General features: G+C 38.8%; 2 protein-coding genes across 7 annotated transcripts in view; both read right to left on the reverse strand.

Moving 5' to 3' along the window:
• The window catches only part of stag2a (stromal antigen 2a), a 37,954-nt gene extending 33,721 nt beyond the window's left edge, over positions 1–4,233 (reverse strand). The window contains exons 1-2 of one of the 2 annotated variants that reach the window (XM_051674478.1): positions 4,032–4,233; positions 3,268–3,375 (exon numbers count right to left, since the gene is read on the reverse strand). In XM_051674478.1, the coding sequence (XP_051530438.1) occupies positions 3,268–3,305 (38 nt within the window). In that variant the 5' untranslated portion in view covers positions 3,306–3,375; positions 4,032–4,233. Of the gene's footprint in view, positions 1–3,267; positions 3,376–3,996 lie in introns of both variants that reach the window. The other variant, XM_051674470.1, reaches the window with a different exon arrangement.
• A 1,911-nt stretch (positions 4,234–6,144) lies between these two features.
• On the reverse strand, positions 6,145–25,768 carry LOC127427199 (long-chain-fatty-acid--CoA ligase 4-like). Of its 5 annotated transcripts, XM_051674681.1 has the most exons (16): positions 25,613–25,731; positions 18,393–18,478; positions 16,809–17,043; positions 16,526–16,703; positions 14,539–14,648; positions 14,312–14,450; positions 13,779–13,929; positions 13,259–13,382; positions 12,466–12,537; positions 11,943–12,082; positions 11,487–11,656; positions 11,306–11,380; positions 11,008–11,202; positions 10,793–10,907; positions 8,324–8,481; positions 6,145–8,098 (listed from the first exon to the last, which is right to left on the reverse strand). In XM_051674681.1, the coding sequence occupies exons 3-16, from the start codon at positions 17,037–17,039 to the stop codon at positions 7,941–7,943; spliced, it is 2,016 nt and encodes a 671-aa protein (XP_051530641.1). In that variant the 5' UTR covers positions 17,040–17,043; positions 18,393–18,478; positions 25,613–25,731; the 3' UTR covers positions 6,145–7,940. The 5 variants fall into 5 exon arrangements, with proteins under 5 accessions (XP_051530641.1, XP_051530638.1, XP_051530631.1 ...); XM_051674678.1 differs by lacking the exon at positions 18,393–18,478 and having other exon boundaries at positions 25,617–25,768; XM_051674671.1 differs by lacking the exon at positions 18,393–18,478 and having other exon boundaries at positions 25,613–25,763.
• Positions 25,769–27,387: the final 1,619 nt, after the last annotated feature.

Consider the following 27,387-nt stretch of genomic DNA (forward strand, 5'->3'; position numbering starts at 1 on the left):
TTGCAAATTGATCATAATTAAGCACAGACAACCCAGCCTTTGGCGGTATAGTTACAGTCCATACCGCGATTTAAGTTCGATTCATTTTGCAGCCTATTTTGGTTCGAACATTCCACGAAAACATGCGCTTTATAGCTAATCCATTTTTAGGTCCCCCCCCCCCCCCGGAAGGGTAGATATATTTTATATATCTCCCCTTCCAGCCAGTTGTTTTTGATATTGCTACCTGGTATGTTGATGAATATTGAAGAAATTTCTTGGTGTGGTGATCTGAGAGATGGCAAAAATACTTACATGCGCTTATACATCACAACAAAAGGACTCAAGAGATATGCAACCGAACCATTAATAAGACCTGGATCGCTGACATATGAAATGTAAAATAATTTGTTCTTTCATAATTATAAACTGAATTATAAATTATAAGTGTTAACTGGACATTCAAAATAAATAAAGCATGTTCAAGAAGCATTTTAAAAATTCAACCACACCTTGAAAGCACAATGATTAAAATCAAGCATTTTTTAAACTTTCAAGACTCTGTATGATCCCTGTTAAATAAATAAATAAATAAATAAGGAGTTGAATGTATTAATTAATTTTTTCATATAACATGAAAAAGGATGTGAAATGCCACGTGAGATAAGGGCTAAAATGAAAAAACTCATGAAATACGACATTAAATAAATGTAGAGGACAAATAAATAAATGAAATAACTGAATAAATGATAAAATGTTTCAATCAAAAAATATACGCAGGATGAAAAGTGAATAAAAATGTTTTGTCTACCAAAAACGGGTAATACTTTAATAATGAACACTCTATAGTGTCGGCGTGCATGGCATAGGCTACACAAGTGAGAGATAATGATAGCAAATGTATTTCTTTGTCGCAAGATGTTGCTTTTAGGCGACAAACGCATTTAAAGTAAATTAATAAATAAACAATTCCTCATGCATGTTTCTCTCTCTCTCTCTCTCTCTCTCTATATATATATATATATATATATATATATATATTTGTCTGAGTAGTCCTCCAAAGCAAAAAGAGCAGGATCCACTGAGATATTTTAAAATCAAGAAAATTTCAGGTTCTTACAAGATGCATAGGCTAATTGTAGATTTGACATTATTATCTACAATTGTGGCCAAAAGTATTGCCACACACTTGCACCTTTTTCAAATAATACACAAATTCTTCCAGAAAACTGTTGAAATTAAACATATTTTGGTCTTCGGTGTATAGTTGAACAAACCACAACATCTACATTTACTAAATTGGCACCTTTCAGAAGTAGTTAAAAATAATTTGATTTGAATCTGAAATGAGGGTAAGAATAGTGGTATTTTCCAAATGTAGGCTATTGGCTACTTTAAATAAATACATGGTTAGATATTGTTTTGATTATTTATGTAATAAATTCATGTTTTTTCTAACTTCTAATCAAAACAAGAGGTTTTGATATTTCTATTTCTTCCTATGGCCTACTCATGTTAAATTAAGAAAGGTTTGTGATAGTTGAGAAAAATGAGTGCCCATTATGCATTTGGTCAAATACGAAAAAAAGGTAGACAATTATCGACAACTGTTATATTCAATACATTTTTGTAATATGAATTACAATGAAAGTATGAAAACAATAAGCAGCCTATCTGTAATGATAAAAGTTATACCATGAAAAAGTTAAATTATAATAACGAGCATTTTGGCGCCCTCTATTGGCATGTATATCTAATGTCAATAGGGTATAACTGTATAACAAGTTCAATAATCATAGCGCTCATAGGCGTAGCTAGACCCTTTTTTTTATTGCCGCCCTGTTTTTCATCTTAGCAACCCTAAATATCTGCGATGGACTCTTCAGTAAGCTCCCTTAAAAATGTGATTATGTGATCTCTCTCTTCACGTTTGCTGAAAACAGAGACTACAGTAAATTAGGCCCTGTATTCTATATATATATATATATATATATATATATATATATATATATATATATATATATATTACTTACTTACAGTTAAAAAAACATGTTACAAATTCGTTAGCCTAGATTATTATCCTTCACTCTATGAGTAAAGGTTCGGAACAGAAACGGTTTGCTTCATTTCTTTATCACTCATTCTAACGCTCTCTCCATTATAGTAAAATCACAAAATAAAATGCAACCAAATACGGAATGCTTACCGATATACATCAACTGACACTGTAATTTATTAATAAACAAAATAAAAAATAAGTCAAGCAAGATTTGAACCAATGCTCTTTTACAGCCTCACACTGAAGGCATAGAACACAACCTCTGAACCACAGTCATCTAAGGTGAAATCATAAAATCGCCTCTGCTTACAAGTGATTACCCATCTATGCATTTTAGTGGAATACTGCAATGGATATTAAATATTTTCATCATATACCCTCATTGGGGACAATGACAAAGAGGTGCAAGCATTTCATTTGGAAAGCAGACTAACAATATTTTTCATGTTAGTAGAAGTGAATAGGCTATAACAAAGTTACTTCACACAGGCACATTTGTTGGCAGCGATGAACTTGTCTGGTCTGACTCAGTTCATTGTTGACTGGGTGAGAACAGTTCAAATTTACTGGCTGTTGAAATCAGTGGACGGGACTCATTATTCTATAAGGAAAACGCAGCAAATAACGCACGTATTTGTGCAACCAAAACGCCGTTTTAAACGCATCCTGTGGCAATCCAAACGGAGTTTTAAGCGGCGCATTTCACACACAGGAAAACGGCGTGAAATACGCCGTTTTTAATGTTTTTCACACGTTTTTTACACCGTTTACAATCACTACGGCGTATTTTACGGTGCCAAGGTCGTTTAAAACGACGTTAAATACGGCGTTTTGGATGAAAACGCAATTAGTCTATAGTGTATTGTGAGCCCATTGGCTTGCCATACACATGTCTCTGCGGTAACCGCTCAACAAGCCACGTGATAAGATGCGTGGATTGACGGTCTCAGACGCGGAGGCAACTGAGATTCGTCCTACGCCACCACGAGGACCTAGAGAGCACTGGGAATTGGGCATACCAAATTGGGGAGAAAAAAAGGAAACCCACATGCAAGTCTGAATCTTAGTGCACCTTTCACAGACTTACAGATGCAGGGAGCTTGAATATAAAGAGTTCAGAAACATGCCGATGATTGCCCATAAATGCATGCTCAATGACTTTAGAGACACTGACTGTGTGTTTTTATTTGAGTTGGTCTTCCAGTTTGTGGTAAGTGTCTGTTACTTACTGGTTAAAGTCTGATTGGAGGTCCTGAGCAGCTATCATTTTCTCAACATCTTCTATCTACTCTGGAGTTTAGAAGTGTCCCACACTGCAGTAGACAGACCCCACAAAACTGAAGGAAAAAAAAAACACATACTGTAGCATATCTACAAACACAAAAGCATATCTGCTTAAAAACCTTCATAATCACTCTGGATGCAGTTACTGACTATTCACGTGTGTATTTATGTGTTCAATAGAGGGTTACTTTGTGACTTAAACGATAAATACCAAACATTGGCAGTCAAACATGTAACTGTTCGCAAACTCTAACCATAAAACTTTGCACTAACTCTATTAAACACATCATTGCCTCTCCGTATGCACATGACGTGAGAGTTTGTATTATTTGATAGCTCTTTAACGTTCAGTTTAATTTCCGTAAACAAGGGCTAGCATGCTAACATGCTAACGGGCCTCCAGCTCCTCTAACTGTCATTAACCCAACACCAAAACAACACAAAACTCCCCAGAATTATATACAAACTTAAAATGCATTTATTTGAAGCACATTGACGCTTCTCGTTTATTTTCTCTGGTCAAACTGGTCGCCGAAACTTACACCTGAACGACTCTGAGAAAAATTAAACGCGGCTCCTCACGAGCTCACTCCATGTCTGTGAATTTTTCTTTAATTAGTTTCCCCCTAAAAATACGGAAATTTATGAAGATATGCCGCCATGTCATCCCTCACCTCCCTCAGCGAGAGTTCAGCAGCATCAAACCCACCCAGAAAGAAAGCAGCTGCTGCTGCCGAACCGGACCGGAGCTCCGCAGTTATGCTATTAAAACATGATCCCAGTGAAAAGTGCCTCAGTTCTGTTTGTGTTTCTGAGCTGGTGTAGGCAGTTTGGTACTGTGGGCGGACAGGAGTGAAAATACAGCCCAGAGAAACCTAAAACACACTTATTACGCTTCCAAACACGCACACTCACACACTATGTATATACATAAATACACAATACACATGCACGCACGTACACACTCTCATACTCATGGGACCACTGCTCGTTTCTGGAAATTGCGGTTTATTTGTTTGTCATTCCTTAAATATAATTCGACTTGAGTATGGATGTTTATAATAAACACGTTCATTAATTACATTTTCTATTAACAAATACATCTGAAATACCAGAGAGAAGTTTAATTTTATGTGGACTGAATTCACGTCAACCAGATTTGACGACCTCAAAACAGTTATTTATTTATTTCATTAGAGGTTCAAGACTGAAAAAGGTATATGCTCTGGCACTGCTTAAAAAAACAAAACAAAAAAACAAACAACCTTAAGCTGTTGGTTGGCTAATTTTTTTTGTTTGTTTGTTTTTTTTCCAGCAGGCTGGACAGCATGGGGAAGGGTTAATACTCCTCAAATGACAGAGAGGCTGGTTCCCTGGTAAGATGGAAGAATGCAAGATAAACAAGGTACAGAAAAAAGGTTTGGCAGATTAATGAGGGGGCAAATAGTCCAAATCAGCATGCCTAATTTGGAAATTTCTGCTTTAAAATCGGATAAGAAGTTTAAAAACTCAAAATGATGTCAAAATGATAGGCCAGGAAAAAATAACTAATACTGAAATGGATTCAATATGACTTGACACTTAAAGGAATATTCCGGGGTCAATACAAGTTAAGATCAATCGACCGCATTTTTGGCATAATGTTGATTACCATAAAAAAAAAAAAAAAAAAAAAAAAATATATATATATATATATATATATATATATATATATATATATATATATATATATATATATTTTATGGTATAATATTTTTTTTATTATTATATTTATTTATTTATTTATTTATTTTGACTCGTCCCTCCTGATTTTTTTACGCAAAAATCAAGGTTACATCCAGGCACTTACAATGGAAGTGAATGGGGCCAATTTTTGGAGGGTTTAAAGGCAGAAATGTGAAGCGTATAAGCTTATAAAAGCATTTACATTAATTCTTCTGTTAAAACCCATGTATTATTTGGGCTGTAAAGTTGCTTACATCATCATTTTTACAGTCATTTTACGGTTTTAGGTTTTGTTGACATTTACATTGTCATAGTAACAAAATTTTAAAATTGCAATAACTTTACACTGAAAAGGTTAGTAAGTGATTTTATTACACTAAAATCATGTTAACATGCATATTGTTTACGTCTTGTGGCTATACTTTTGAAATAGTAAGTATTTGAAAGTTTATGGATTGGCCCCCATTCACTTCCATTGTAAGTGACTCACCGTAACCCAGATTTAAGATTTTTTTAAAGAAAAGGAGAGGCAAGCCAAAATTTATTTTTTGTGGAAATCAAGTTAGAGAATGTAAGTGGTGACCAAAGTGTGTGAAGTTATTTAAGCAATATCACATGGGCAAGAGTGTGATATGGCCCTATATCAGGTGCTTATTTAGGGCCATACCGCACGATTGCGAGTGTGATATTGCTTATAAACAACAGTTCAGCGAAATGAGGAAAAACTAAGACTGTCACAAAAAAATGCATTTGTGCATGGAAATACTTTCTTATGCCACGGATCAGAATCTGCCGTTGCTAGTTCAAATGATACACCAAAGTCTCCCCTAACAACGGTTTGGCCTGTTTCTAACAAGTTACTGGAGAAACAAGTATGTGTTTGTGTGTGTGAGAGTGTCAGAGTCCTGCTGTTCTGACATATCAGCACTCATGGAATGTCTCTCATCCAATCAGATTCGAGGACCGGAACTAACTGTTGTAGAAAAATGAGAATAGAACACAGTGGTCTATCTAGTCTATCTTTATCCTAAACCTTAATTTCTAGAAGTTTGAGAAAAGGTCATGAGCAGATCTAAAATATATAAGTGACTTTCAAATGAATAAAACATTTCTTGCTATATTTGTCAAAAAGAGTAAATCAATGACAGGAGTGACATCAAACAGCACAGCAATAACAGGAGGTTTGTTTGTTGAGCTAAATAACAAATAAGAATTTCCAGCAATAAAGCAAATATCATAACATGCAAAAAATATATTTCCCAGCTTTATCTCTAACGCACATACTGCATATGAGGTGCTATAAGCACTTTCTTTAGTCTGTTTGACTGTGACTCACCTCATGTGCACTGATACATTAGAGATGAAACTCAGACAAAAAACCTTCTTCCCTTTCATGTCAATAGTGTGCAAAATTCCTATTCTGAATGTCACTTTAAAACTCTTCCCATTTATATATATATATATATATATACATAAATTCTTCCATTATATTCCGTAGTTTACACATTTCACAGTTATAATTCTGTAAGTTCTTGAGTAATGGTGCACTGTGTTCAGGGTTGGGAGGGTTACTTTTGAAATGTATTCCACTACAGATTACAGAATACATGCTGTAAAATGTAATTTGTAACGTATTACATTAGATTACTCAAGGTCAGTAAAGTATTCTAAATATTTTGGATTATTTCTTCAGCACTGGTAGATTTTTTCACTTGTTTTGACACTAAAAACTCTGCCAGTACAGTAAGACAAAATACACATTTAAAATACATTCTCTGAAAAACCTAAATATCTTATGCAGTGTTGTTTCTAAAACAAGATAAATCAAACTGATCTTGTTTTAAGGATTCTTTACAGGAAAACAATACAAAAATTATTATCAAGATTACGATTTTTGCCCTAATATCAAAGGTCTTACTAGAAAAAGAAATTATGATATAACGTGAATTTTCTTGATAAAAAAATATGATCGTGCCTGGTAACGTGCATGTAAAATGGCTAGAAATAGCATTTTAGCTTAGCGTAAAGCTGACAATTTACACAAGGTTTATTTCTATTTCTTCTGTTTCAAACTTACTTCTCTGTCTGCTCGTATGAATGTAACACATTTTAAGAAAGTGTTTCACTGCTGTTTGAATGCACTTTGGATCGCATCATTTATATGTATACATTTTTCCATCTGAAAGGACTAAATATTAAATGAAACAAATGACAATAAAATGCAAAGTAATCTCTTCAGTAATCAAAATACTTTTTGAATGTACCTGTATTCTAAATACCAATGATTTAAATTGTAACTGTAGTGGAATACAGTTACTTATATTTTGTATTTTAAATACATATTCCCATTACTTGTATTTCATTACTCCCCAACCCTGACTGTGTTACCAGTCTCGCCTTCAGAAATAAACTCTCAACACCACTGCACCCCTTACTCAAAACAAACAAACATACAGCTGACTCAAAATGAACAAACAATCAATACAAATAAAAAAAGAACAACTTAAGTGTGACATTACATTACAAAAACACTTTCAAGTTAAGGTTGCATAAGTGTAGAACACTTAACAAAATATTTGCAATAGCAATAGCTGCTTTAAGGCACCTTTACAAATACAAAAATAAGAAGGATACAAAAGTTTTGCATACAACTGCATCAAAGTTGTTTCTTACTCACAGTGGAAGTAATGATCATATACCTCCAGCAGGGGGCAGAATGGTATTTCTACTACTGAGATCAGCAGGGATTTCATTTGAGTGTGAATCCCAATTGGCATACTTGTACTAAGTATAAAGGTACATACTTTGAGGTATGTAGTAAAACAATATAACATGATACAACATTCAGCCTATGCCTTTTTGCATGATTCTTCCTATGTGTGGTGCATGAGCATTATTTAGCTCCGTATAACCTCTCAATGTCCTTTATAAAATGTTGTTTCAGCTCTTTTCTCTTCAGTTTGAAGGCATCTGTCACAAGCCCTGTTTCTGGAGTCCAAGCCTCAGAACATAACCCGATCTTCTGTGGAACCTCAAACCTCTCCAGTTTACCTACAGTAACAAACACAGAAACAGAGTTTATTCCCATGGCCCAATAAACACACACACACACACACACACACACACACACACACACACACACACACACATATATAAAAGTCTCTGCAGTTTACTCACTGTAACCCACACATAAACACTCAAATAGTTGTACTTCAAGTAATAACCCCCACATGAACACCAAACAAAATTGCGAAAATAATGACAGCAAGAGCTTACTGGTGACTGCAATCTCTTTGATGACTTTTAGTACTTCTTCCTCCATCATGGCATGGTTACAAAGCTCCTCCCACTCTCCCTCTATCCCATTCTTTTTGGCCAGTTCAGTCAGTTGCTTCTGATTGGGCACCACAAAGCTGATCAAGTAGTTCTGATCACTAATTGGATATAAAACATTACTATATTAGAATTGACCTAAAACATGTCTAGAGTCAGAGGGTGTGATCTCTTTGCCTGACCTTGTTAGGTTGTACTGTATGGCATTTATTTGTAATTTAATAGTTTGGGATATGTACTTGTAACACAAAGGTTCAGGTGGAGTTCTAGGTGTTGAGCCATAAACAGTTTAACAGAAACACAGTCACGCTCTTTAAGCATGCTTACCTCCCTGAGCAAACATCAGAACTTGAAGATCCTGAAGTTAGAGCGCTATGAATCTCTTTATATGAAAAATGTTAGCTAAATAGCATGCAATTATGTTATGTTGTGAGTGGCAGAGTCAGAAACATATGTTGGGTTGTGTGTTTTTTAGTCTTGGACCATTCACTGACCGCCTGTAGTATATTGCACACAAAACTGGCAAGAGCTGGCAGAGCTTTCAATTTAAATGGCACAGAGTCAGGTTGCACAGGTTTTTCAGTCCACAAGGACAATGGTTTTCTAAATTTTTGATGCCAAGGACCTCAAAATATAATGGTCCTTTTGCAAAAGGACACCCTTCTGAAATATAAAGGCAGATATACAGTTTCATGTATAAAGACACATTTTTAATGTAAGAAAAATAGTATTATTTTATTGTAACACTTTTCAATAAGGTTCCATTTATTCCATTAGTTAACAACATTAGTTAACATAAACCAACAATGAACAAATACTTTTACAGCATTTATTAATCTTAGTTAATGTCAGTTTCAACATGTATACATTTTTAAAATGTTGAAAATGTATGTTTGTTAACATGAGTTAATACACTTTGAACTAAAATGAACAATTGTATTTTTATTAACAAAGATTAATAAATGCTGTAAACAATATATTGCTAATTGTTTGTTCATGATACTTAATGCATTAACTTTTTTAACAAATGGAACCTTATTGTAAAGTGTTACCAATTTGATAAAGACAACATTTTGTTTGCAATATTTAATAATTTTTTTATATTGTCTGCACTAAAGCAGCAAAAAACAAATATTATAAAATTTTAAATACATTTTTCCCCCTTATTTTGATATTCAATTATTTTCTGGAAAATATTTTCTTTTTTATTAACTGCCATTACTTTATTAGAGCAATGTTACATTTAAATATAAAAAAATAAAAATAATAATTAAATTGAAGTTTATTTGTAGTCTTTAGAAAGTAAAATGAAACGGTAATAATGTCATATTCACAAATGTTTACTTTTTTACATAATATTTCTGTAACTGTTGATCTCCTGGTATTTTCACGCACAACAGTCTCTAAAGTTTACTCAGAATGGTGCCAAAAACAAAAAACATCCAGTGAGTGACAGTTCTGCGGACGGAAACTCCTTGTTGATGAGAGAGGTCAACGGAGAATGGCCAGACTGGTTCGAGCTGACATAAAGGCTATGGTAACTCAGATAACCACTCTGTACATTTGTAGTGAGCAGAATAGCATGTCAGAATGCACAACACATCGAACCATGAGGCGGATGGGCTACAACAGCAGAAGACCACATCGGGAACTTTATTAGAACCCAGTGGCCTGGGTAGCTCAACGAGCAATGACGCTGATTGCCAACCCTGGAGTTGCAAGTTCGAATCTAGGGTGTGCTGAGTGACTCCAGTCAGGCCTCCTAAGCAACCAAACTGGCTCGGTTGCTATAGAGGGTAGTCACATGGATTACCTTCCTCGTGGTCGTGATATAGTGGTTCTCACTCTTGATGGGGCGTGTGGTAAGTTGTAAGCGGAGATCGCGGGGAATAGCGTAAGCCTCCACACATGCTGAGTCTCCGTGGTGCCACGTCCAACATGCCACGTACTAAGATGAAAGGGCTGATTGTCTAAGAAGTGGAAGCAACTGAGATTTGTCCTCCACCACCCAGATTGAGGTGAGCAACTGTGCCACCACAAATTGGGGGGAAAAAGGGGATTAAAAAAACATTATCAGTGTTCCTAATAAAGTGCTCCGTGAGTGTAGTTCTGATTTCAGGTATTTATCTGCCCCTAAATGTCACATTACCTAAAAGTGATTTTCTGCATGTTGGTCAGTCACCTCTTGTTGTTTAAATGGGTGGTTCTTGGCAAGAATAAGCTGCAAAGTGGATCAGACTTCATACCGTTTTTCAAACGTTCGGCCTTGTGTAACTCTGTGTGTAATTGACTTCTGTAAATGTATATAGTTTTGTGCAGGTTAATCTATACTTAGAAATCATTGTGGTGTGTGTAATAACTGTTTACTAAAAGATGCAATGGTATCAACTGAGATTCAGGGTTCTGGTGTACCTGCTGGCATAGACACAGATGTTATCAATAAGGGGGCTGTTTTTCATGGCAGCTTCTACCTTCCCCAGAGATACGTATTCACCTGCCTGAAGCTTCACTAGGTCCTTCTTACGATCTGAGAACAGGAAGTGGAAAGATTTCAAAGGATTGGTGTGTCATCTCTGACTTAACTCAACAGCAGCTCTCCCCTATCCAATGATTCAAATCTCACTCACCAACAATCTGCAGACAACCGTCTGGATGAACTTCCCCAACGTCTCCAGTACAAAACCAGTGCTGTCCAGCCTCGTCCACCCAGAAGTTTTCATTCTCTCCCTTCTCCTCACTCCCGTAGTATCCCATTGCAACATTTGGCCCACCAATCAAAATCTCCCCTCGTGGATGCGGCTTGTCCTGACTAGTGTATCCACCTAATAAGAACAGAGTAAGAGAAAGAGAGAGGCTGTCTGAATGTTAAGGAATTTAAAATTAACCTTGATTGCAGTTGTGTTTGCATGTGTGTGTGTGGCTTACCCTCAGGCCAGTCTCGCAGTTTTATCTCGGAGCAAATGAGAGGAGCTCCAACTCGTCCTGTACTGTAGTCTGAAGCTACACACATACAGAAAAAAAAAGCTTGAACAGGAATCCAAGCATTTTAAAATACAAGAAGAATGTCACACATTGTGTTTGTTTGTGTGTGTGTATGTGCACTTACAGTCTGAGATAGTTCCTGCTCCACATGTTTCTGTGAGGCCATATCCCACGGTCACGGGGCAGAAACACACATTTATAAATCTCTGTGTGGAAGCGGACAGTGGAGCCCCTCCGCATAACATCCGACGCACACACCCTCCCAGCAACGCACTCACATGCTTAAACAACAACCTGAAATACACACATAATGACATCATCATCACCACAAATATCAAAATCATGTGCAGAGAGAGAAAAAGAGGTTACTTTAATACATTTGTTCTTTGGCACATTATTATTGTACACAGCTAAGCTGCAAACACATTGCAATATAAATGTATATGCACACCAATTTATCATTGCCAATCAAAATTAATTTAAATTAGAACATTTTTAGATTGTGGTGTTCCATGCCACAGAACAGGTAATTACTGCACAAACACACACACACAAAAACACTAATGTTTAAGTGACTTACATGTTACACACTGGAGAATCAGCTCCTCGTAACACCTGCTGCAGTTTATAATTGTATCCCATTTTAAATAGAGTCCTCTGCACCACTGACATCTCTCTTAACTTCCCATGAACATCCTTACAGATACGGTCCATGATCTCCTAAAAAGATAAACAGTTACACATAAATATTGAGGTTAATACACACAAATATTTCACCCAAAAATTGAAAATCTGTCATTATTTACTTACTAACGGGTAAACCCGTGTGACTTTCTGGAACACAAAAGGAGATTTTAGGGTAGAAAGTTAGAGACTGACAGCCTCAGTCACCATTCACTTTCATTGTATGGAAAAAAAAAGTGCAGCATCAACATTCATCAGAATTTCACCTCTCGTGTTGCAAGAAAGTCATATGGGTTTGGAACGATATGAAGTTAAGTAAATAATGACAAGTGTTTCATTTAGTAGGTAAACTAACCTTTTAAATTAAGAATCTCAGTAAAAAAAATAAACATCTGAAAATAGTTTTTGAAGTTTCTTACCGGGACTGCAGCAATGAGGGTGGGTTTAAGCACAGAGCAATCTCCCTTACCACCACTCTTTATTTTATTGGACTGCACACAGAAGCACAAAAGCACAGGTCAAACACAGAGAAGAAGATATAATAGAGAAAAAGTGTGTTTGTGTGTGTGTGTGTGTGTGTGTGTGTGTGTGCGAAAGAGAGAGAGAGAGAGAGTTGGTTTTTGTGGTTTACGAGGATATTTGTTTAGGTTTCACACTAATAATTACGAGGGTATTATGCTATAAATGTGTTCTTTGTGGGCATCTCTACTGTCCCTGTAATTCAAACGGCTTAAAAAAAAACATACTAAACAATGTTTTTTTGAAAATATATAATTCCAAAAGGTTTATATGAGGGTTAGGCTTAGGGGATAGAATATAGAGTTTGTACAGTATAAAAACCATTATGTCTATAGAGAGTCCTCGTAATGATAGGGGTACCAACATGTGTGTGTGTGTGTGTGTGTGTGTGTATGTATGTATACAGGTTTGGGTGGTTTACGAGGACATTTTGTTAGGTTACAAACTGGTAATTATAAGGGTATTATGCTATGTAACATTTCTAGTGTTCCCATAATTTAAATCGCTTAAAAAAAAGCTTTTTTTTGTTTTTTGTTTTGAAAATTTTAAAATGCAGAAAGTTTTCTGTGAGGGTTAGGTTTAGGGGATAGAATATAGAGTTTGTACAGTATAAAAATCATTACGTCTATGGAGAGCCCTCATAAGGATAGCCGCACGAACGTGTGTGTGTGTGTGTGTGTGTGTGTGTGTTACCTGGTCCGTGAGTGTGAGTGGGGAGGAGTATCCAACCCTGCAGCCATATGACACACAGGATATTTCTGCAGTCAGTTCCAGCACATGAGCCAATGGGAGATAAGCTATAAATGTGTCCTGTGAACTGTATACACATTAAGATTTATTCATGTGGATATTGTACTTAAAAGAAAAGAAAAGCTGAAACTTATGTCGATAACAAAAAAAACAAAAAAAGACTTTTAGTTATTTGTTTAGAATGAAAAATAATACTATCAATCAGAGCACTGCAGGTATTTGCCTGCTTAATTATGTTAGGGAAACCCAACAACCAACCCTAACCCATAACATTAACCCTAACACATTTAAACAGTGCTTGTACTGTGTTATGGCATAGAATGCATCATTCTTGTACACAATTTTTAGTCCACACATCTCCATTCTCTGGAGCTGGCTGTATTTACCAACATCTGAGCTGTTTAGGTTTCCCTTAATCCATTACAGGAACTTTTAATTTAGTGATGTTATTAGTGTTGCTAACCCAAGGCCTGGGATCCTCTGGCACTGACCCGCCATTCCTGCAATCAGATTACTGTGTTGCATCTTCACTCCTTTGGGCCGCCCCGTAGATCCACTGGTGTACATCACCACTGCAAGATCAGATGCAACTGGCCTCTTATATTCTACATTTACTGAGATAGAGAGAGAGAGAGAGAGATTTGTGTAAGCTGCATAAAATACACTTGTTTTTATTATTTTATCTTATTTTATTTTTATTTATTTAAATAACCTTTGGTTTCTAGTTCATTTAAGGGGTTTTGCGTAATGACAAAATTAATTCTTAATAATATTTAAAAAATAATACGTTTCAGATGGACTACAGCATTTCACACAGCAGAACATGTCAACTTTCCAAAAGTATTTCATGCCAACAATTTAAATGTTTAATATATACAGTGTATAATATATATATATATATATATACACATACACACACACATTTATACAAGTATGTGAGCTTGCTTGTGTGTGTGTTTTAAAAATAGGTTTAAGGTTGCTTTAAGGTTTACTCACAGTTCTCTGGCTTTGCCCCCAGCTCCATTACTTCCTGCACACTGTGGATGGTGAGAGATTGTGGGTAATCAGCCCGACATACACTTCCACAGCCTGCATAGATAACATGCTGCAACCCAGACACTGCACTCAAAACACCCTGAGAGAGAGAAAAAAAGTACAAACTAATGCACAAGTCAAACCACACAGAGAAAGACACAAACTTGTGTGTCTGTGAGTTTGTATACCTTCAGTTTGGTCTGCAGTAGTTCTGTGCTGGTGATCAGATGACTGGCTCCACACTGATTAAGTCCATAAGCTACAGCATCCTCTCCCAGAGTAGCATACAGCGTTACCACTGCCCACACATACATATGCACAAAGCAAACATGTTAATCGAAAATTATTTAAAAATCCAAGGTCCTAACACTTTAGGAACAAAACTGTCTCCAATACTCAGCTGAATCTGACCTTTGGGGATGTCCTCAAATGGAAAATCGATACATAAAGCAAATACTGTTGTTTTTATTTTTCTAACTCTACAAAAAATGTAAACGTTTTCATTATGGGTTTTATTTTTGGGTGTGGGCTAGGGTTAGTCTATAGTAATTACAAGTGCACTCACTGAGCAATTTATTAAGTTTAATAAAGTGCCAGACATGGTCTTCTGCTGTTGTAGACCTTCCGCCTCAAGCTTCGATGTGTTGCATGTGTTCGATGTGTTCCAGTCCCATCACCATCAATGGAGCACCAGTGGAGAGAGTCAGCAGCTTCAAGTTCCTGGGTGTCCACATCACTGAGGAACTCACATGGTCCATCCACACTGAAGTCGGTGTGAAGAAGGCTCATCAGCGCCTCTTCTTCCTGAGACGGCTGAGGAAGTTTGGAATGAACTGCCACATCCTCACACGGTTCTACACCTGCACTGTAGAGAGCATCCTGACTGGCTGCATCTCCGCCTGGTACGGCAATAGCACCGCCCACAACCGCAAAGCACTGCAAAGGGTGGTGCGAACTGCCAGACACATCATCGGAGGTGAGCTTCCCTCCCTCCAGGAAATATATACAAGGCGGTGTGTGAAAAAAGCTCGGAGGATCATCAGAGACTCCAGCCACCCGAGCCATGGGCTGCTCTCACTGCTACCATCAGGTAGGCGGTATCGCAGCATCAGGACCCGCACCAGCCGACTCCATGATAGCTTCTTCCCCCAAGCAATCAAATTTCTGAACTATTGATCTCCCACAATCAAATACATCAGCACTGCACTTTATTACCCTTACTCTTATATCTCACACCGGACTGTCATAAATTATATTATTATTATATTATATTCTCTCTTAACAACTGACTATCAACCGACAGCCTGAATGTCAATACAGTACAATACTGTACATTCTATATATACTATATATACTTTTTTATCTATTTTTATTTTTTATTTTTATTGAATAATGTGTATCTATATAGTGCGTATTGTATACTGTACAGTGTATGTTATTATTTGTATATTGTTGAGTGTAATTATGTGTATATCAGATGTTTAAATTGTGCTGTGTTAATTTGCTGTTATTGTAAATTGGTACTGTCTAATCACTGTCACGACTGCTATGTTGATCAGAACTGCACCCAAGAATTTCACACACCATTGCACTTGTGTATATGGCTGTGTGACAATAAAGTGATTTGATTTGATTTGATTTGTTGTGCATTCTGAGATGCTATTCTGATCACAACAGTTGTGCAGAGTTGTAATGTGAGTTACCGTAGCCTTTCTGTCAGCTTGAAACAGTCTGTCCATTCTCCGTTGACCTCGCTCTTCAACAAGGCATTTCTGTCCACAGAACTGCCACTCACTGGACGTTTTTTGTATTTGGCACAATTCTGAGTAAACTCTAGAGACTGTTGTGTGTGAAAATCCCAGGAGATCAGCAGCTACAGAAATACTCCAACCAGCCCGTCAGGCACCAACAATCATGCCACGGTCGAAATCACTGAGATCACATTTCCCCCCATTCTGATGGTTGGTGTGAACATTAACTGAAGCTCCTGACCCGTATCTGCCTGATTTTATGAATAACACTGCTGCCACACGATTGGCTGATTAGATAATCACATAAATAAGTAGGTGTACAAGTGTTCCTAATAAAGTGCTCAGTGAGTCTATAAAAACATCAGAAGTCTATGGTATGACCCCATTGAGATAGCAAACAAACATGAGCGAGTGTTTGTATTACATGGGTAGTTGCGTCTGAAGCAGGCCTGTGCAGTGATCATCCATTCTTCCCGTGTCTCACAGAATATAGCGATGGTATTACATGGCCGTTGACCCAAAGCTGCCAGACCACTGCCAAATAATTCCACTGTTTGGCTGACCTCTTCATAGCTCTTCCAGCTGTAGTCCCCCAGGACCAACTACACACACACACAATATGGACTGTCATTAGTATCTGGACTGTGATTGGTTGATGAGCACAATGAATAAATGAATGAATCTGCAAATGAATAAGTGACATTTACCTTCTTGAAGATCTTCCCATTAGGCTGCATTTCTTCTTCTTCACAAAGGACCTCTCTGGTGCCAAGACATGGTGCCTGACCGAATCTCTTCACAGCATGCAAAAAAAGTTTGTCCAGCGTGTCCACATCTTCAAAGGCCTGTTGGGCGAGAGCATCCACACTTTCTACGGCTCGATATGGACCCTCTGGAAGCCCACTTATACTCCAAGCTCTCTCACCCTGTGGCAACATGACCCTACAAACAGACAAAAAACATATTTTCATATAACTTAACTTACAAGTGTGAGCAAAAAACTTGCAATGCATGGCCAGAAACAATCCTCTCATTGTCTCCTGAACACAGAATTAAACCGTTACCCCTCTCTGGGAGACTCCAGACACAGAAAAACTGTTTTGCACCCATCTGAAATTAACGATTAGATGTGGTTTGCAAAGCAAAAAGAGAGAACTGTGTAAAAATGTTTGAAATATGGAGGGTGAGATATTTAGATATGTATGTGTGTGACTGCAAGTCTGATAAAGGAACAACTCCAACACAAACATTCAACTAATGTTCAGCAAACTTAAGAAAACATTAAGAAACATCCGTGTTTGTGACAGACGAATGACACTAAATATTTATTCTGTACAACATCACACACAAGCACCTGGGTTTAATAGAGCAGTTCAACCAGGTTTTTAAATATCAAAAAAAGAATCATTCAGCATCACTGAACTATAGCATGCCATTCTGATGCTCATGATGGCAAAGAAACAGACTATTTCAACAAGCAAAATCACACATTTTCCTCCGTCATGGGTTATGGCAACAACTGTCCAGGAAGGTCTCTGTTTCCAAATTGATGACATCAAAGTTTGGAGGGATTAGAGCAGCATGTTGAGGAAGTGAGATGACCCATTTTAACATAAGGAAAACTTCCAAGAACACTGAGCTAACTGTTAAACACACACTGTAAAAAAAGGAATTGTTGAGCAAAGTTAAAAATCAAGGCAACAGAATGCAGTACGATTTTTGAGTTCTCTCAACAACTGTCTTAATAATTGTCCTCAGTAACATTGGTTTGTTTGCTCAATTTTAATTTGTTTGTTCACTAAATGCGCAACTCTTGTTGAAAGAACTACTTATTACTTATTCACTTATTAACTATCAATTCACAATACGAGAACTTTCATTCTTATAAATGGTTTTTAATTACTTTTACATGGAGTTAACTGCAATCTTTGCCTCTTGCAATGCAAGATAATATGCTTGTTATGTATGTAACTGTGGTTCTATGACTGAGTGGAAGATTGCCAGAGGCAGTACTGAAAGCACTATGGGAAAACTCTTGTGCTTGAGCTTTGACCGAGAATTGAATTCGAAAGTTGTCACCCTGTGACACATGATGTGTCTTTAGATATAAAAACCCCTGAACATGTCAGTTCGATCTCTAGATCATTCTCACGAATTCAGAGTGACCAGACACTCTGGCGGTCTTCCAATCAGTCATAGAACCAGTTACATATGTAACCAGCGTTCTTTTTCCTTTCGTTCCAGACCACCAGAGGCAGTACGGAAAGCACTTGTGGAAGACGAATACCTACGCAGTCACGAGGAATCCCCTTGCAATGCATCAGTGCAGGTAGAGAGCACCGCAGCACACACTGCTGGCAGGGGAGTCACATTCAGTCTGTAGAAACGAGAAAAAGTGCAGGCTGAAATCTATGTTGCTGCTGCACAAATTTCAGAGAGCGATGCACCTCTGAGCGCTGCCCAAGATGTTGCTAGAACACACGTAGGGTGACAGTGAATAGATGAGGGGACAGGACGCCCTGAAGACTCGTATGCATGAGAAATTACCTGCACCACCCATTGTGCTAGTCTCTGCTTGGAGAGCACAATCCCTTTGGGTGCATCACTAAAGCAAACTAACAATTGGTCAGTCTTGCGCCAGGCTGCTGTCCTGTCAATGTAAACCTTCAAAGACCTAGCTAGACATAGCTCAACCCGCTTGTCAGCCTGATCTGGCAGCAGAGCAGCCAACACAATGGGCTGATTCATAAATTGTGGAGACAATGTCTTGGGTAAAAATGCTGGATTGGGCCACAATGAAACATTATTAAAATAAGGCTACCAGCGCAAACAGGGAGCGCTCACTGATAATGCGTGGAGCTCACTCACATGCTTTGCTGTTGTTATGGCCAAGAGGAAGGCAGTCTTCAAAGACAGCCATTTAACATCAGAGTCCATTATAGGCTCAAATGGTGCTTGATATGAGGAATTGAGCACCACACTCAAGTCCCACGTTGGGCTTCGCACATCCCATGGAGGGCACAGACAATTAGCCCCTTTCAAAAAGGCCACAACTAACCGGTCAGACCCAAGTGAGACACCGCTCACCTCAAAATGGTTGGCTGCCAAAGCTGCTACATACACCTTGACAGCCATTTAACATCAGAGTCCATTATAGGCTCAAATGGTGCTTGATATAAGGAATTGAGCACCACATTCAAGTCCCACGTTGGGCTTCATACATCCCGTGGAGGACACAGACAAATAGCCCCTTTCAAAAAGGCCACAACTAACCGGTCAGACCAAAGTGAGACACCGCTTACCTCAAAACGATTGGCTGCCAACCTTAAGTGTAGATGCAGAATGTCCAAAGCTCCAAAAGATCTTGCAAAAAATCTAAAATCCATCCTACAGTACAGTGTAGTGGATCAGTGGCATGGTCAGTGCACCAGTTACAGACCACCTTCCATTTACTAGCATAACATTTTTGTGTATATGCTGCACGAGCATTCAAACAGTGTCCCTGGCCCCCTGTGAACATTCCAAGAGAGGCCAGGTGAACCCAGTGGCCACATCAACAATTTCAAATGGTCTGGGTAAGGATGCCAAACTCTCCCCCCCAACAGAGTCAGCAGATCTGATCTGCTGATAGAGGACATGGTGGACCTGCTAACAATGACAGGAGGGTCTGAATCCATGGCCTCACAGGCACTGAGGAGCAACTAACAGCAGATGGTGGCTGCAGTTGCGCACACAGCACAGGGTTCTCCAAATCAGTGTTAATGGGGGAAAGCATACAACGTTACGTCCAGCCAGTCGTGAGCCAGTGCATCCAGGCCCAGTGATCCTGGCTCGTCTGTCAGGGAGAACCAACGAAGGCAGTGAGTTGTATGACTGTCTGCAAACACATCGACTACTGCAGTCCCATAAGTCCGCCATATCATCTGCACTACCTCTGGGTGTAGTCTCCAATCTCCCTGTAACACCCTGCTGCGTAAGAGAGCATCCACGGCATGGTTGAGTCGACTGGGCAGGTAAACCGCTCGAATGGAAAGAAGGTTTGCTTGAGCCCATATCAGCAGATTGGGAGCTACTTGAAGTGTGCTCCATGACCTTTTGCCACCCTGATGATTAATGTAAAAAACAGTTGCCATGTTGTCCGTGTGCACCAAGACATGTTTGTCCCTGAGCACCATCTGAAAATGAAGTAAAGTAAGAAACACAGCAGGCAATTACAGAACCTTTATATGTGCTGTGCACAAAGTCCCGCTCCAAGTGCCATTCACTCCTCTCCGGCGCCAGACTCCACCCCATCTGAGAAGATTGGCATCCATCCTTATTAAGGTGGAGGACCCAGTGGAACTCCTTTGAGGAGGAACTGCTTCCGTGACCATGGAGCCAGGGCCTGAATGCAACGCTGTGTGATTTTGGCCTTTGCATATTTGTCCTGCACTGGACACAGCTACTTCTAAATGAGCCAGCATTGGAATGGTCTCAGCCATAGCAATCCTAGTGGCACCAATGCTGTTGCTGCTGTGAGCTTCCCCAAGAGCCTCATTAAAGTAATGTAGTATTTAGTGTAGCCCACCTGAAGACGCTTCACTGATGTCAGAATTGAACATACCCTCTCCGGTGTGGGGGAGGCCAGCATCGTGGGAGAGTTGAGCAAGCCTGCATTTGTCCCAATTCACTGTGAACCCCAAAACTGATCCATTGCCTGCTGTGGTGATGCTGCACAGACAAGCCATTCGCCAGGTACGGAAACACTCTCATGCCGTTCCTTTGTAGTGGTTTCAGTGCAGCCTGGACACACTTCGAAAACACACTTGGTGCCAGAGTGAGGCCAAATGGGAGAACTCTGAACTGAAATATTTGACCCATAAATGAAAACCGAAGGAATCGCCTGTGTTCCGGAACAACTGGAATATGAAAGTAGGCGTCCCTTAAATCTATTGTCACAAACCAATCTTGAGGCATAACGGCCTGTAAAACATCTGCCGTGCGCAACATTCAGAATGCAGAAACTTTAGAAAACAATTTAAATTCCTTAAATCTAAGATCATCCAAAACCCGCCATCTTTCTTTGTGACCAGAAAATAAGTTGAAAAGAATCCCCCCGGGATGAACTTGGGGGTTGACAAGTTCTATGGCTCCTTTGCTCAGCAACACCTGAACTTTGTGCACAAGGGCGTCTACTTGGTGTGGATGGTGAACTACTGTGGGTCTCATGCCAGTGTGTACAGGGGGTTGACGGTGAAACTGTATATGATAGCCTCTTGAAAGTGTAGTCAGCAGCCACTGGTTTGTTATTGATCACCAATGAGCCGGCTGACCCTCCGTATAACAGCCCACAGTCGATCTTACCAAGTCAGCGCTTCTGTCTGCACATGTCTGCAGAGGTGGGGGGGGGGGGCACAATAGGGGCCTTGTTGATGCAGGTGAGACTGATGCCCCCGTAGTAAGGTGCCACCACGTCTGGCAAGAGGAGGTGGAGGTTGGGGGCTCCGACGGTGAAACTGATGAGGAGGCTTAAATGTAGGTTTTGCACCAACTTTCTGATAGTGAGCAACAGGGGTTGCTGTATGTGCCCTGCGGCCTGAAGCTGTCCCTACATTACAGGAATGTGTCTCTGAGACCGAAACACACCGATCCAGAGCTTCCTGTGCTGCAGGTCCAAACATTCAACCAGGTACTAGCGGCAACCATCTCAAGTTGTTCCGACAGACCTCTGGCAAATGGGATTGGGCCAACCAAACCTGGTGGCATGCTTTCACTAGAGTGCCCAAAGCTGTGCCGCAGTGGTTGGCAATGAAACCCATCACCTGCAACGCAATTTCAGTTAGATCCATAACTAAAGGGTCAGATGATGTTGCACTCAGGGAGGAGTGCAATGCAACAAGCATGTGACCAAAGAATTAGAAACATGACCAAGACATGCTGTAGAGTTGTATGCCCGTGACAGCAGTTCATCTGTGCGTCTGCACTCAACACTGGGGCAGTGCACGTTCTCATGGAGTGCCTCATCAGCAGACACGATGAGCGCTGTAACACTGGGTTCTACAGGTGGCATGCTGCCAAGACCCACTGCCTCTGGGTCCTGCATCACAGCCAGTGTGCAGGCCAGTTGATTCGGACATGTGGCCTTTGATGAACTCTGTAATGCAGACACCAATACAGATGTAAAATCATGGCACTGAGGCATCATAAAGGAGGCTCTTTGTGCACAACACAGAAAAAATTCTCAGAGCCCACTGCTGGTTGTGGGGGGTCCAGATTAATACCAGCAAGCATCGCTTTCAACGTTCACGCCAAGGACGTTACCACTGAAGATGACCCGCCTGATTTGTCAGACACATTATCACTGTCAGAGTGGTGTGACTGGGCCGCAGGCAGACTTTCACCAATCACTGAGGTTGCAACCGGATCTGTGCCAAAAAGCGGGTCAGAGGCAGCCACTGACATCTCATCTAACTCCTGTTCTGCATGCATAGCTGGTGACGATGGCATGCATGATTCAGGTTCCACTTTGTCCTGTGACTCTGTTGTAGGCTGAGCTCTAGCCAGGAGCAGCAGTAAAAGTTCTACAGCAGGAGACAGTTGTTCCAATTTGCGTGCTAAATCAAAAGATTTCATTTTTTTATTTATTCCTTTTGTCATGCTGAAGTGTTTGCTTACGCTTACAATCAGACATAGGGATGCACGAAGAAGGTAGCAAATCCTCTGCAGAGGATTCCAGACCTGCCAGTTGCACTCGACGCACAGCAAGAGGCATTATGCAGCACTCAGAGCATGGGTCAGACATGGCCTCTTTAAGATGGTCCACACCAAGACAAGCAGGGCACTGATTATGTTCATCCATGATATCCATTTTTGAAGTTTGAAAACTTTCAGAGGCGCAAGACCGTCTTGCAGGTGCTTCCCAGAGAAAACGCTCATATACAATGCTTCTCAATTGCGAGCAGCGAATCCCGGAGAAAACCGCTCATAAACCGCACTTCCTGGTCGCTAGTGGCACTTCATGGAGAAAACAGCTCGTAATCCAAAACGTAAACACAGTGATGAAATGCGGACATACACGGATGGCAGCTGAAGCACTCTTCCAAAACAAACTGCACAAAATATCATCACAATCGATTCCGTCAAGCGAGAATGAAGAAGAGATCAAGCTGACGTGTTCAGGGGTTTATATAGCTAAAGACACATCATGTGTCATGGGGTGACAACTTTCTAATTCGATTGTCGGTCAAAGCGCAAGTGCAAGAGTTTTCCACTAGTGCTTTCAGTATTGCCTCTAGCAGTCTAGAACGAAAGGAAATATAACATACAGTTGCATGATATGGACACATAATGGACCTCAACCCTTAACACACTAACCTCAATAACGGTGACTATCAACAAACCTCATTAGGTGCACTCAGTAATTTTTTCCTCATCAAAAAGTTTAACTCCTAAAGACATGAATTGTAATATGGCAATATATGTAGGAAATCATGACCACTCACATAATAATGAAGACTTCAGTCATATCAGTAACTTTATAAAAGCTGTTTTATTCTAAATGGAGAGGGTCTGCACATGGGGGCAGCCATGTTAGAATTCAGCAGATATATCACCTTGCAGCTCTTGCCTGGTTGCCCACTAAAGCTAAGCAGGATTGAGCCTGGCCAGTACCTGGACGGGAGACCTCCTGGGGAAAACTGTGGTTGCTGCAGGAAGAGGTATTAGAGAGGCCAGCATGGGGTGCTCACCCTGTGGTCTGTGTGGGTCCTAATGCCACAGTATAGTGACGGGGACACTATACTGTAAAAAAAAAAAAGAAAAAAAAAGAAAAAAAAGAAAAAAAAAGCGCCATCTTTCAGATGAGACGTTAAACCGAGATCCTGACTCTCTGTGGTCATTAAAAATCCCAGGGCACTCCTTTTAATGAGTAGGGGTGTAAATGCAGTGTCCTGGCCAAATTCCCCCCATTGGCCCTTATCTATCATGGCCTCCTAATAATCCCCATCCCTGAATTGGCTACATCACTCTACTCTATCCTCTCCACCAATAGCTGGTGTGTGGTGAGCGTACTGGCACACTATGGCTGCCGTCGCATCATCCAGATGGATGCTGCACACTGATGGTGGTTGAGGAGAGTTCCCCTATACTATGTAAAGCGCTTTGAGTGTCTAGAAAAGCACTATATAAATGTAAGGAATTAATTAATTAATTAATTAGAATCACATGACCAGCCGAATACTACTCGCTTAATCTCAACTGTCCTGTTATTTGACACTTTCACTCACCGATTAACTGAAACTGAAAACTATTTATTTTAAATGATGCTGCATCCAAGCCGGTATTTGTCAGTGTAAGTCCAAGATGACACAAAGATTAAAGTTACTGAGTGCACCTTTAAGTTAAAAGATGAACTCTTAACATCGCCACACAACAATTAACTAACAGCGGCAACAAAAAACAACAATAACAGCTTAAATAAAGTCAGCAAACTGAACAAAATAAGCCTATATCTCTAACTGCATAATTTATTAATGTTGCAATACATACTGGGAACTCGCTAATCAGCAACATTGTTCAGTTTGAAATTGTTTGTTCAGACAACACTGTTTAATATTTGTTGGAATATTGTTGGTCCAACATGTGTTTTTATGTAGATGCAAAATAATTCACATTTCGTAGTATCTGTGAATTAAAAAATTAAAAAATAAAAAAATAAAATCCATAAGCTGGATAAAATGTAATTCTTTTTTTTTTTTTTTTACAGTGCAGACACACAACACATATCCCTTAAATGGGGATATAGCATTTTATGTGGCAGGATTCAGCAGAAATATCCCTCCATTAAAAAGAGATGAAGGGTCAAGAGAATTACTTTGAAAGGTTGAGAGGTTGTTTCTGGGTCAGACACAACAACTGCTATCACGTCTATTAAGCATTTTAATTTGTGTCTTAATGTTTTAGCTGATAGTTTGAGTGGAAATGGAGAAATTAAATTATTAAAAAAAAAATATGATAAAGGACAAATATTTAATTCTATTCCAAAAGTTTTTCTTTCTGTGAATACCAACTACATACAATACATAGGGAGCCTATTATTATTATTATTATTCATAAATCTAAAGTCAAACACAAACTACGTTACATTAACAGATCTCTTTTTAACTATACAAAAAAAAAAAGAAAAAGAAACCTGACGAGGGTTTAATGTGCTTAACACATTTAGTTCTAATATAAAGCAAAGAAAATATGACTTTTTCATTACATATATGAGTTTCTCTGATCCATTCTCTCATACTGAGAAAAAAAAAATTGTGTTGTGATTCTTAAACAACCTAAGGCTAAAATTACACATATATCTATGTTAAATTGAGTGTAAAACTTCTACAGACTTTATGTCTACTCTCTTTCTAAATAATCACTCTAATAACTTCCTCACTGCAGATAAACAGTGTAATGTTGTATCTTCATTAAATCAAACTTTAGTCAAAAGAGTTTTCAGGAAGAGTTAATGTTCAGGAGGCTAAAATCTTACCTACTAATAAAAACAGTACAGCAGTTCTTCTTCAGATGGCAAACTGCAACAGGAGGTTTGGGCTTCCCTTTTTCTCTCTTTCTCTTCGTCTCTCACTCTCTCTTGTGCTCTTGGCTTGTTATTGGATGTCTTTTGTACTGTCACAGTTCCAGTAAGCCTCATTTTGAGCCCTCCTGCTCGGCTCAGCCAATCAGAAGACAGGAGAGGAAGTTCTCTGGTTGTGTCTGAGTTTTGAAGAGGGGATAATTGAGAAGGTGCTTCAGTTGAACTCTTCACACACAATTTTTCCTTTTGACCACTTACACAATCAAACACGTCAGAACAAAGAGATTTCTCAAACCTGAAAGAACACTACGTCCTTTTAGTCAAACAGCAGCTCAAATGATGTGCATTTTCTGTTGCGTGAGAAAAATCCCAAGAATATGTGATAATTCATGAAGTTTTGGGAGTTCATGGGTCACACACTCTCAAAAAAAAAAAAAAAAAAAAAGCAGATTTTTGCTGCTTGTTCAATTTACTTAATTCAAATGAACTAAAGTAACACAATTCTAGAACATTTTGTCACAAATTGATTTCATTGCATTCTATTCATTTATATTTTTTTTCATGGAAATTTACTTAATCCATTTGAGTTGGGACTGCATGAATACTTTTTGTGGAGTTATTGTAGCACTGATGAAACTTGGCAGGGGATTTTCATTTCCCATCATGCTTTACATTGGATTCGATAGGTTTAATAAATGTTAACATTAAGTGTTATTTTAAGTGTTTTTGTGCAAGATGAATATAAAGGGGGTATACTTGTTAGTGTTTAATTCTTTGTCATGTTGAGATTTCGAAGAGTTTCTGTTATGTTGGTGTTTTCTATTATGGTGAAGAGTTGAGCTTGAGCTTCCTATGAGGACAGGTTGCACATGATACTATCTGCTCACTTCATTGAGCAATTGCTCTTACTAAACCACACTCTATGGTGCTTCCAACCAGCATGTAGACTATTTAGCATGCTAACACTGACTTTCACTAGTTAGTACATAAAGAAATAAGAGATTTGTTGAATTACAGCAACACATCTGATTTTGTTGGGTTTACCCAATTCAACACTATGTTCTTACTACAGTGTTTGTTGAGATTACATAGTAATTTTAAGTTAAGAAAACTCATTTCAAACACGTAGAACCGCTGTCCATGACTGAATCAAGTTCAGCCAAAGAGCTATTTTTTGAGTGCAGTTGCTAGCTAAAAATGAACTAGCCTGACCTAGAAACGTGGCTCAGGTGTGGCCCACTTATGACTACATAAAAAAGGGAGACTGATGCTAGTTGTCATGTGTGGAAGTTGTAAAAAGGGTTATGTTCCGTTAACAATGAAGTTTTGAGTTAAAAGTCCAAATACACAAAAGTTTTCTTCAGCAGTGGTTTTGTATGTTGGTTTCGAACACCTAGTTAAAAAACCCTCTTAAATTATAATAATTTTTGTGAATTCCAAATTAAAAGCCCACTGAACTGTTCACACAAGGGTATATTTCATAAATGTCAGGTTGGGGCAAATTGTTACAAGTGTTTTAAATGTTATAACTTTATTAATTACAATATTTGTTGGCCAAAGTAATTGTTTTATATTTTCTAATGTTACCTTTTACATTCTGAACGTTTCATTACTTTTAAAATTAGTTTCATTAAAGTTTTATTGTTTACATTTTGTTGAAAAGCCAGGGACCATTGTTACAACTTACCCTTATAGTGTGACAAGATAATATTGGGGCATGTTGTCACAAA

The sequence above is a fragment of the Myxocyprinus asiaticus genome, chromosome 3 (genome assembly GCF_019703515.2).
Source record: "Myxocyprinus asiaticus isolate MX2 ecotype Aquarium Trade chromosome 3, UBuf_Myxa_2, whole genome shotgun sequence".
In the NCBI taxonomy this organism is placed as follows: Eukaryota; Metazoa; Chordata; class Actinopteri; order Cypriniformes; family Catostomidae; genus Myxocyprinus; species Myxocyprinus asiaticus.

Excerpts from the sequence above, each read along its gene's own strand:
- LOC127427199 (XM_051674678.1), bottom strand. The coding sequence starts at position 17,039 with ATGTTGCCACAGGGTGAGAGAGCTTGGAGTATAAGTGGGCTTCCAGAG. Across the intron at positions 13,383-13,778 it reads CAGAGGATCCCAGGCCTTGG|TTCACAGGACACATTTATAG; the intron begins GTTAGCAACACT and ends ATGTGTATACAG. Across the intron at positions 11,203-11,305 it reads ACTGCGAGACTGGCCTGAGG|GTGGATACACTAGTCAGGAC; the intron begins GTAAGCCACACA and ends TGTTCTTATTAG.